The 11,232-nt window shown below is 48.8% G+C and overlaps 1 protein-coding gene across 3 annotated transcripts; it reads right to left on the bottom strand.

The window, feature by feature from the left end:
• Positions 1–482: 482 nt before the first annotated feature.
• Positions 483–4,269, bottom strand: MRPL11 (mitochondrial ribosomal protein L11). 3 transcript variants are annotated; one of them, XR_009542180.1, is made up of 7 exons: positions 4,222–4,243; positions 3,891–4,081; positions 3,421–3,516; positions 2,904–2,997; positions 2,660–2,819; positions 834–1,534; positions 483–676 (listed from the first exon to the last, which is right to left on the bottom strand). XR_009542180.1 is itself a non-coding variant. In XM_060157589.1 (6 exons), the coding sequence occupies exons 2-6, from the start codon at positions 4,011–4,013 to the stop codon at positions 1,429–1,431; spliced, it is 579 nt and encodes a 192-aa protein (XP_060013572.1). In that variant the 5' UTR covers positions 4,014–4,081; positions 4,222–4,243; the 3' UTR covers positions 483–1,428. The 3 variants fall into 3 exon arrangements, 2 of the variants coding, with proteins under 2 accessions (XP_060013572.1, XP_060013573.1); XM_060157589.1 differs by having other exon boundaries at positions 483–1,534; XM_060157590.1 differs by lacking the exon at positions 2,660–2,819 and having other exon boundaries at positions 483–1,534; positions 4,222–4,269.
• Positions 4,270–11,232: the final 6,963 nt, after the last annotated feature.

The following is an 11,232-nucleotide window of genomic DNA, read 5'->3' as shown; positions in this document are numbered from 1 at the left end:
TTTTCTCTATCTTATAGATGATGGATCTAAAGCACAGAGTAGTTAAGTAACTTGCCCAAGACAACACAGCTAGAGAGAATGGAAATGAGTATGGCCTCTGACTGATAACCAGCAAGAAATTGAGGCCCTCATGCAACTGCTCAGAAAGAATTAAATGCTGCCAACAACGACGTGAGTTTGATAGTGGATCCTTCCTCAGTCAAGCCTCAGATGAGACCACAGCCCCAGCTGACACCTTGATTGAAGTTTTGGGAGACCCTGAAGCAGAGGACCAAATGATGTTCATCACAGGGTTGTGTGTATTTTTTTTTTTTAATGCAAACAACAAACCTACCCAACAGTTGAGGACTTGGTTAAATAATGGTCTACCCATAAGACAGAATACTAAGTAGGCATTAAAAATTGTTTTAGAAAGATGATTAATAATGAAAAAATGTTCTAAATCATTGCCAAGTTACAAGTAAAAGTAGAATACAACAGTATCTAGAGTATGACCCAAATTTGTTTTATTCTTAAAGTATTATATATAAACACAAAGAAAAAAAAACAAGCAGAAAAGATATATACCACAATATTGCCAGGAATCTCATCTAGGTGAGGGGATTACTTGAGGCTTTTCTTTTCTTGTAGGGTTTTTTCTATGCTTTCCAAATCTTCTCGGTGTAAAACCAAGTACCTAGCACACAACAGGTGCTTAGTAAATGTGAATCCCATTTTCCCCCCAACTCCTCCTCTTTTCTCTGAGGAGACAATAGTCCTTGATATTATGACTAATGGAAAAACAAAAGGCCAGGGCTTCCCAAGGACTCCTCCCACCATGGGCAGGTACCTACCGATGCTTTGCTTCTTCCATGGGTCTGTAGCCATAAACCCCACAATAATTCACATTCAGATATCACCTGACTCAGAGCCAGGGTCAGCTTAATAGAGGGGCCTGAAGTAGCCCTTGGGATCCAGGGCACTCCATGTAGCAACCCTGCTTGGGGCTGTGACCTGAAGTCCCCAAAGGGTTCTGTCTCTGTTGAGGTGGCAAGTCCCCAAGAGATAGGAGGCATTTCTGATGGAAGCAGAAACAACATCTGCTGCCTCTGTACACCCAAGTCCAGCAGCCATGCCCCCACCTACCTTGCCCTTTCTCTCACCCCTGGAAAATGGGAAAACACAGGATTTTCTGCTACCCCTGCCAATTCAGATCCTGGGCAGTCGCTCTGCGTGGATGAGGTCCCCTTCTCTGGGGTCCCAAGGCAGAAACTGAGAGCGGGTGACAAAAGATGTTTATTCACATTTGATCCTTTTGATATAACCACACATGCATACATAATTTAAAGTCAGAAAAATATAATCAGGTTGATGTGACCTCCCTTCCTCCCCGCTGGCCCCGCCTTCCCAACTGGCCCCTTCAAAATCCTGGAGGGTGGGGGGCAGGGGTCACTTCTTGGCAGCTTCTGCCTGGGCTGCCAAGTCTGCCTCTCTCTGAGCAGCCAGGAACAGGGCTCGCTCCTTCTGGAAAGCTGCCAGCTCTTCTGAACTGAGGCTGCAGGTACAGAAAAACAGCCGGTAAGTGAAGGGCTGGTCACTGGTGGGGAGCTCACAGCACCATGTCACTGTCTCAGAACCCCTCTCCCCTCCTGCCCCCATACCTTTGCTCATCTGTTTCCTCTGCCAGAACTGCCACCCCACTATCACCCCTGCCTTTTACTCCTTTCTTAAAGCCCTACTCATCTTTTGAGGATGAGCACAGCTACACCCTAGTCCAAATTAACCTGCCCTTCCTCTGCGCCCCAAAACATTTTGTGAAATGAAGTCATCAGGTGGTGCACGCATATCTCTTTCAGAGCAAGGATCAGATTCACTCACTTCTGTACTCCCAATGCAAGTAAAGATCTGAGCAAAATAAAGTCTATCCCTGTTCCACGCTTAATCCCACTCCTCTTGGGAAACAACCAACCGTAAGCCTTTGCATGGGGTGTGACACCAGCAGCAAGAGGCCAGCAAAGGGTTGAGTGTTGCCCCTGCTGTCGTCTGGCCAGAGGTTCTCCCACCCTACATCTCACTTCAAGGAAACAATTTCTGAGGCCATCCGAAGCCCCATGAGGGGGCCTGCTGCTGGCCTCAGGATCAAGTCTGAATTTGAGAACCAACTAGTCCGTTTGGCTCACGTCCTACTATGTCCCATTCTGCCTCTAGCATTATATACCCAGATTACACTGAACTTCTTTGCTCCATTCCTTCACCTTACATCCTTCACAGGGACTTTTCTACTTCTTGCAATGCTTGCCCCAGTCCTTGACCTCACTTCCCAGGGCTCTGCTCCCTGTTCTGAGGATACCTGTAGTTCCTTTTATCAACACTGACCATCTGGCAGTATACTGCTCCATTTATGGATCTGCCTCCATCTCTGGACTCTGAGTTCCTTAGAAAGCAAGGTCAAGCACGGCTACCTCCTTCCTAGCTGCATCCAGTGTCCGGAACAATGCCTGACACATGATAGGTACTTAACAAGTACATTCCAAATGAATGAATGAGGCTCCCCACTCCCAAGAATCTAAGATCCATTAACTCAGAAGCTGACTCTCCCACTCACTGGACCCCCAGCTTTGTCCCAGAGTCAAGAACTTTCCAGGCCCTCCCCTCACACTGAACTTCCCCGGAAACTCACTCCTTCACCACACGAATGCCCAGGGAACGGGCAGAGCCAATGATGGAGCGGACAACAGAGGACAGGGGCACATCCTGCAAGGCGAAGGCGTCATCCTGAGCTTTGACACGGGCGATTTCATACACGTGCTTCAGTGTCACTAGGCCTGCCACCTCTTTCCCTGGGAGCAAGGAACAAATAGCCCTTCAGGTGTCACTGCTTCCTTCCAGAGCCCAGAAGCCCAGATGGCCACCCTGCCCCGTACCTGTGTTCCGGGCCCCCTTCTCAATCCCAGCAGCTGCCTTCAGGAAGTAGGAAACAGTGGGTTGGCCAATTTTGATTTCAAATGTCCTGTCAGGCTGAAAGGAAAAAAGACACATGAGAATCTTTCTTCCCACCTCCCCCAACCCCTGCTGCCCCAGCCCAGGGAACTTCTAACTTCCTGTCCCCCCTTCCCTCAGCTCACCTTCCTTCCCTTTAACTGACAACAAAACCACAGAAGAAACAAATCTGCAACAAACGTCCCTGTCACTTCTATTCCAGGTCCAACTCTGCTCTGGAAGCCCCAGCAAGTTGGAGGAACAAAGGAAAGATCTGCAATACGGCAGCGCGGGTTCAGGAAAGATATGGCCTAGTCCCTACTGTATAAATGGGGAAAGTGGGGCCGGGTAACAGGAAAACACTTGCCCCAAGTTATGCGCAGAGTAGCAACCCCAGGTGACCAGCTCCAGGGCCTGGGGAGAATGAGAAGGAAACTGGGGATCAGAGTCCCGACTCCTCACCTTCACAAAAATCTTGGTAGGCAGAGGAATGCCTTCTTTGATGTCCTTGGTCTTCTCGTTGAACTCCTTACAGAACTGGTTGATGGAAACGCCTCGCTGTGAGGCAGGCATAGGGGTCAGCGTGCGGAGGAAGGGGCGGCTCCCTTTCCCCCGGAGGCTCCATCCATTCTCTCCTCCGTCCTCACTTCCCTAAGCTCCCATTCTCTTTTCTCTACCCAGATCCAACTACCATTTTATGTGCCAGATGATTCGTATGTTTCACGCCTCTCTATCCTTACAACAGCTCGTGGACGAAGAACAGAGGAAGCTGAACCTCCAAGAGGCTGTGTAACTAACCCAAGGACATACAACGTGTGGGCAGCAGAGCCGCGTTTTAAACCGAGGCCGCTCTGGCCCAGCCCGCACCCGCCACCCGGGTTCTAGCTCCCACCCTCCTGGCCTCCCAAGCCAGGTTCCTGCCGCGGCTGCACCTGACCCAGGACGGGGCCTAGTGGGGGCCCGGGCATGGCCTGGCCTGCCCGCACGATGGTCCGGATCACGCCGCCGGCCTCGGGCTTCCTGAGGGCCCGAGTGGCCCGGCTTAGCTTCGACATGAGGCGGAGTCCCCGGCTTTAGATCATCTCAGGTCCACAGCAAGAGCTAAGGCTCCTGGCGTCGCCACCTTGGGTTAAAGGTCAAGGGTCCTCACGTTAGGGTAAGGCAGATGAAGCCAACCAATAGCAGCGTTGATTCATCCTTCCGCTCTCCAACTAGTAAGACAAGGAGGATGAGATGAAGCGGAAAAAACTTTTAACTTGCTACCTTAAGATTGAGGAAGGACCCGAATGTCTCAGATACACACGTTCCTCCTGGAGAGCACACAGGCAGTGCCTCAGACAGCTAAACTGGCAGGTGGCCCTTAATATCCGCACTGCATTGTGGGTATGGTAGTTTTGACCGCGTATGCGAATCCCACAGCTTGCTATGTCCTGGGGCGCCATCTGCTGGACATAGTGATAATCCCTGGGTTGGAAAATAGTTTAGCGCTCCTTTTTAGGAGTGGGGATCTCTTCACTTTCTGAGCCTGTTTCTTCACCTGTTGTTGAAAGGGAAGATGGTTAAGACTACGGACCTTGGAAGTAAACTGCCTGGTTGCTTCTCTTGCTGGCTGTGAACTCGATCCTTATTTAATTTATGCTCAGTTTCCCCCTCTATACAAAGAGGATTATATTAGGTAGTACCTACCCCTGGGATTGTTGTGAGGATTGAGCCAGCAAAGTGCTTTAGAACAATACCTGACACCTAGTCAGCACGTGCTCTTCACTGTACAATAAGGACAAAACCTTGCAGAGCTCTTGTGAGGCTTAAGGGGCCCAGAACGTAGTTGATACATCACCTGTGTCCAATAAAATAAGCCAGCATCTTCTTCTTATTGTTGTTATTATTTTTAGCATTTGCTACTTGCCAGGCACTGTGCTAAGGGCATTATTATCTCATTTAATCCTCACAATGGCATGACGTATATTGTTTTATTATACCCCCTTTACAAATGAGAAATTGAGGCACAAAAAGAGGCCCTAAAACACCTACCCTGTGTGTGACAGGGCTGGGAAAGAAATATGAGATTATCTGATTCTAGACCTTGTTCTGTTTACCACAAGTCTGTACTGCTGTAATCCCTGGTTAAATGATATAATCCATGTAAAATGATATGATCCATGTGAAACCACACTGTAAATTGTGAGACACATAAACTTTTTATTCTGCATTCGCACTGGACTCCCGCTAAGTAAATGTGATTGCTCCTGTCTCTGAAGTCTATCAAGTTCTTGTAACGCTCAGCCTCATAAACCTTCTCAAGACTCTGGAACCAAGAAGGCTTTTTGATTTACTAGCTGTAAAACCCGGGGCACAGTAGTTAACTTCCCTGTGCTTCCGTTTCCTCACTAGTAAGATGGGGCTGAATATAATACCTACCTCACAGGAAATTAGTTAATTCAGGTAAAGCACATAGAAAAGGGCCTGGCCCAGAGCAAGCCAAGCTGGGTAGGATTTATCTCTGGGTGCCCCACATCACTCAACCTATATTTACAAATTTATTTACAAATAAAGAAATAAATCCTTCCTGAATGAAGGAATCAGGAAGCAAATGGGCATGGCAGGTGCTCAGGGAGCCAAGAATGTGGCCTGGCACAAACTGGGCTCCATTGGGTGCAATTGCCACTTGCTGTCAATGAAAGGACAGTTTTGATTACTCAGCTCTTACAGATTATAAGGAAGCAACTCCCTAGTCTGCGTTTGGATATGTGGGAGGCCAGACTGTTCAGTGGCGAAGATGAGCCCAGACAGGCGAGTGAGGACCCGATCTCACAGGCCTTGCCAGCCTGCTAAGGAGTGCGGGCTATACAGTAGGAAGCCATTGAAGAGTGTTAAGTATTTGCATCATATTTGCATTTTGAAAAGGTGACCCTGGCTTGGATGTGTAGAGGGATTGGAGGAGAGCAGGGATTTGATGCAGCGAGACCGATTAGGTCAGGGCAGTAAGACGGTGCAGAGATAATGGTAGCTTGGGACCAGTCCAAGAGATACTTAGAATATAGAGTTTATTTTAGTCAACAAATGCCTGTGTAGTATGAAGTATGTACATCTTTATGAAGAGTAACTCATTTTAAAAAAAATAAATTTATTTATTTTTGGCTGCATTGGGACTTCGTTGCTGCGCGTGGTCTTTCTCTAGTTGCGGTGAATGGGGGCTGCTCTTCATTGCGGCATGTGGGCTTCTCATTGCGGTGGCTTCTCTTGTTGCGGAACATGGGCTCTAGGCACGTGGGCTTCAGTAGTTGTGGCACACAGGCTCAGTAGTTGTGGCGCACAGGCTTAGTTGCTCCGCGCTCCGCGGCATGTGGGATCTTCCCGGACCAGGGCTCGAACCCATGTCCCCTGCATTGGCAGGCAGATTCTTAACCACTGAACCACCAGGGAAGTCCAAGAGTAACTCATTTAAATCTCATTGCAATCCTTTGAGGTATAGGTGCTATTATTATGCCCACTTTATAGATGAGGAAACTGAAGCACAGAGAGGTTAAGTTACTTGTCCAAACTTACACTGTTAGAATGTGGCAGTGTCAGGATTTGAACCCAGACTGTTTGGCTGTAAGGATTCATGCACTTGACCATTCCCTAGGCTGCCACACAAATCAGCAGAAGTTAGTGCTTGATGGGTAATTTGTGGAAGGAGGGGGAGAGAAGCATCACGAGTGATGCCCAGAATTCTGGCCTGAATAATCATGCAAATAAATGACTAGGCCTTTCACTTTGAACGCTGGAGACACAGGAGTTGTAGGTTCAGGTAGAAGACAATGAGTTGAGTTTGGGTGTGTCTGTGCGACACCCGTCTGAAGGGTATGATCTGGGAGAGAAGCAGACAGGAACACTGGCCTCTGTAACACAGAGACTAGCAGTCTTTGAGGCCAGGGCCAGGAGTGAGATTGTCTGGGGTGGAGAGAAGAGCCGAGAAGAGAACTCACATTTAAAGAGTGAAAAGAAGAGTGACTTCCTCAGCAGCCCAGCGGTTAAAACTCCTCACTTCCACTGCAGGGGGTACAGGTTCGATCCCTGGTCGGGGAACTAGGTAAGATCCCATATGCTGCGTGGTGCGGCCAAAGATTTTTAAAAAATAAATAAAACAAAATAAAGAGTGAAGGGACTTCTCTGGTGGTGCAGTGGTTAAGAATCCGCCTGCCAATGCAGGGGACACGGGTTCGAGCCCTGCTCCAGGAAAATCCCACATGCCGCGGAGCAGCTAAGCCCGTGCGCAACAACTACTGAACCTGCGCTCTAGAGCCTGTGAGCCACATCTACTGAGCTTGTGTGCCACAACTACTGAAGCCTGCGTGCCTAGAGCACATGCTCCGCAACAAGAGAAGCCACTGCAATGAGAAGCCCGCGCACCGCAATGAAGAGTAGCCCCCGCTCATGGCAACTAGAGAAAAGCCTACGTGCAGCAACGAAGACCCAACACAGCCAAAAATAAATAAATTAATTAAAATAAATAAAGAGTGAAAAGAAGAGAAGAAGGAGTGAGCAGAGGAAACGGAAAAGGAGCAGTTACGGAGCTGGGAGGAAGAGCAGGAGAGTGAGGCATCTGCAGCTGCAGGAGAAGAGTCAGAGAAAAAGGAAATGAGAAAGTGGAGATCAAGCTAAAACTGAGCCTGTGTCCCACGGAAAATGGAAAAGCCTAGACAAAATATTTGTGGGTGGGGGTTTTGCAGACCCCCAGAGTACACAGTATCAAAGATTCACTGGGCTGCAAGAGGAAAGAGGAAAGAGGGATAGAGTGACAAGAGGAGGGATGTAGAAGGTCCCAGCTGGAAAAGCCCATAGCCTGCTTCTCAGGTGGGTTAATGAATCCCAGAAAAGCAGGTGAGGGCAGGAGTAGGGGGTGGCTACTCCCATTCCCCAGGGAAGCAGCAAGACCCGGGGAGGGAGCAGCTGTGCAGTGACCATGGAAGGCTCGGCAGAAATGCCTGCGTCCTTGTGTGGCAGAAAAGCTCCTATGCTTTGAAGCATGACAGGAAGAGAGCAGGAAGCCACCAGTCCTGCAGGCAAAGGCTGACAATGTAGAAGCCTTCTCAGGGTGCAGGTCCCATCAGCCCATCTCAATGGGGACCTGTGTGAACAGACAGCATTGGGTGCCGGGTGCATCCTGCTGGGGGAAAGGGAAGGGATTCTGAATTTCCATCAATGGAACCAGAGATGAAGTTGAGTTAAAGAAAAGTAAAGTTCTGCATTTTACACGCAGGAAGTATGGACCGAGATCTGTACCTGTCACACACAAACAACGCTTGGCCCCATGCCTGGTACCCTGGGGGCGCCCAGAGGCATCATGGAGGAGCAGCCAGAGAAGGGGGAAGGCAGCGAGAGAAGGAGTTGGCTGGGCTCCCTTCAACTTCTTTTTTTTCCTTTTTTTCTTTTTTTTGGCCACACGGCACAGCTTGAGGGATCTTAGTTCCCTGACCAGGGATCGAACCCAGGCCCCTGGCAATGAGAGCACAAACTCCTAACCACTGGACTGCCAGAGAATTGCCAGGGCTCCTGTCAACTTTGATTGCAGACGTGGGGAGTTAGGGACCTAGAACTACCCGCATATAGTCCGCCCCCTCCCTAAGGCCCCACATTCAAATTGTCCGCAAGTCTCGCCCACTTATGTCCCTACAGCTCCCACCAATTCTGCCATCCCCTCCATGACTGCCCAGAAAGTAGGGCTGACAGCCAAGTTCTCACTCTCCCAACATACACACACACTTCTCGCCAGCTGTGTGAATTCAGGCAAGTCACTTCACCTCTCTGGGCCGTAGTTTTCTCAATTGTGAAATAAGAATGAAGATACCTACCAGACAGGACTGTTGAGAGAATTCAGTGAGATTAACCAGGTTGGGTGCTTAGCTCCGGCTGGCACAGGGCCTATGGTAAGCACTCTATGGAAGTTAATGATTATTATTGTCAGTTCAGCCTTCATCTTTCCTGGGCTGGATGCTCTATGGGCCCCTCTATGGGCTCTCTGCCTCCATTCTTGCCCCTCCAATCTAGCCTCTCCAACTTGGCCAGTGTAAAGGCCCTTGTGTAAAGCTTGTCATTGGCACCTATGGCTTCTTTTCCCTGCAGTGTAGATCTCAGTCCATCTGAGACACTCATTAAAGTCCATCTTCCTGGGATTCTCCATCCAGGGATACCTGTACTTCTCACAGAGCCCAGGGGACCCCGCTGAGACTCCTTACCCTACAAGCTAAAGTCTACACTTGTTGGTGTAGATGGGATTCAAGGCCCCACTAACCTCTCTAACCTGCTGCTCCCTACCTCCCATCTACCATCCAGTCACACCAGGGAGCACACCCTTCCCTGTCACCCTGTGCCCTCCTGTCTGTGCATATACGTACCTGGATACTCTTTCTCCCCTTTTCTTCTTGGCTCCCTCTGCCTGCCTCCACCTCAGGAAGGTGACTGTTATGGGATGAATTATCTCCCCCTGAAAGTAATATGTTGAAAGCCTAACCCCCACTACCTCAAAATGTGACTGTATATGGAAATAGGGATGTTAAAGAGGTGATTAAGTCAAAATGAGGCCTTAATCCAATCTTACTGGTGTCCTTTAAGAAGAGGAAATTTGGACATGTAGAGAGACAGCAGAGATGCGTGTGCAGAGAAAAGACTATGTGAAGATGCAGGGAGAAGGGGGCCACCTGTAAGTCACTCGGGGAGGCCTCAGGAGAAACCAGACCTGCTGACCTCTTGATCTTAAGCAGGGCTTATTTCAAACTAGGGTTGTGACCTATAAGTGGGTTATGGAATTGATTTAGTGAGTTCGACCAGCATTTTTTTTTTTTTTTTTTTTTTTTTGCGGTACGCGGGCCTTTCACTGTCGCGGCCTCTCCCGCCGCAGAGCGCAGGCTCCGGACGCGCAGGCTCAGCGGCCATGGCTCACGGGCCCAGCCGCTCCGCAGCACGTGGGATCTTCCCGGACCGGGGCACGAACCCGTGTACCCTGTATCGACAGGCGGACTCCCAACCACTGCGCCACCAGGGAAGCCCTCAACCAGCATTTTTAACAAAAAAGAACAAAACAGAAAACAGCAGAGTACATCACATGGAGTAAAGGTACATGTTATCTCATGGAACCTGTGTTTCCCTTGTGTGTGTGTTGGGCCACAATGAAAATGTATTTCTTTTTTTTTTAATTTATTTATTTTAATTTATTTATTTTTGGCTGCGCTGGGTCTTCGTAGCTGCACGGTGTTTCTCTAGCTGCAGCGAACGGGGGTTACTCTTTGTTGCACTGCGCAGTCTTCTCATTGCAGTGGCTTCTCTTGTTGCAGAGCATGTGCTCTAGGCATGCAGGCTTCAGTAGTTTTGGCACATAGGCTCAGTAGATTTGGCTCACAGGCTCTAGAGCACAGACTCAGTAGTTGTGGCGCACGGGCTTAGTTGCTCCGCGGCATGTGGGATCTTCCTGGAACAGGGCTCAAACCCATGTCCCCTGCACTGGCAGGCAGATTCTTAACCACTGCGCCCCCAGGGAAGCCCTTTTTTTTTTTTAAAGTTAGTTGTAACTCATTTTCTTTTTCTTGGCCTTGCTCTTCCCCTACCAAGGATCACACCCAGGCCCCGGCCAGTGGAAGCACAGAGTCCTAACCACTGGACCGTCAGGGAATTCCTGAATATGTATTTCTTACATGCTCATGGCCAAAATATATAGAAAGTCATTGCAGTGGCCTGGGTGACCCTCAAAAATAATGTTGCACCTACCTTGTTCATTTCTGTGTTTCTGTTGCAAAATAAACTAAGGCATATTAAAATTTTTAAGAGTTTATTTGAGCATAATATCATTCAAATTGGGCAGCATCCAATCTAGCAGATAGAAAGGAGCTCTGAGGAGCAGTACAAAATGACGGACTTTTATAGGCAAAAGGGAGCAGGAACAAGGAGGTTATAAGAGGCAAAAAAGTGGGTTGGTTATTGCAAGGTCACCTTCCTTTAGGGGACGGCAGGGATCTATCAGGGGTCTCACTAGTGCTGGTCAGGTGATTTCTGTTGACTGGTTTAAGATTCTGGGAGAGTGGATATTGTAATTAAGTCTGGTGATGTGAGACTTAGCATAAGTGACTCCACTTTGGGCCTGTTGTCTTGTTTTTCAAACAAGTCCAATGCCCGACCTAGCACCTGGCAGGTCTACGTGGTTAGGTCTTTGGGAAATACTTGTGGGGCAAGTGCAATGATCCTTGCATATATTACCTCCTCTATTTTGGTTCCAAGAAAGTAGGTTCTTGTCTCGTCACA

This window comes from Lagenorhynchus albirostris, chromosome 9, assembly GCF_949774975.1.
Source record: "Lagenorhynchus albirostris chromosome 9, mLagAlb1.1, whole genome shotgun sequence".
NCBI lineage: Eukaryota > Metazoa > Chordata > Mammalia > Artiodactyla > Delphinidae > Lagenorhynchus > Lagenorhynchus albirostris.
This window is presented reverse-complemented; position numbering and strand designations above follow the sequence as displayed.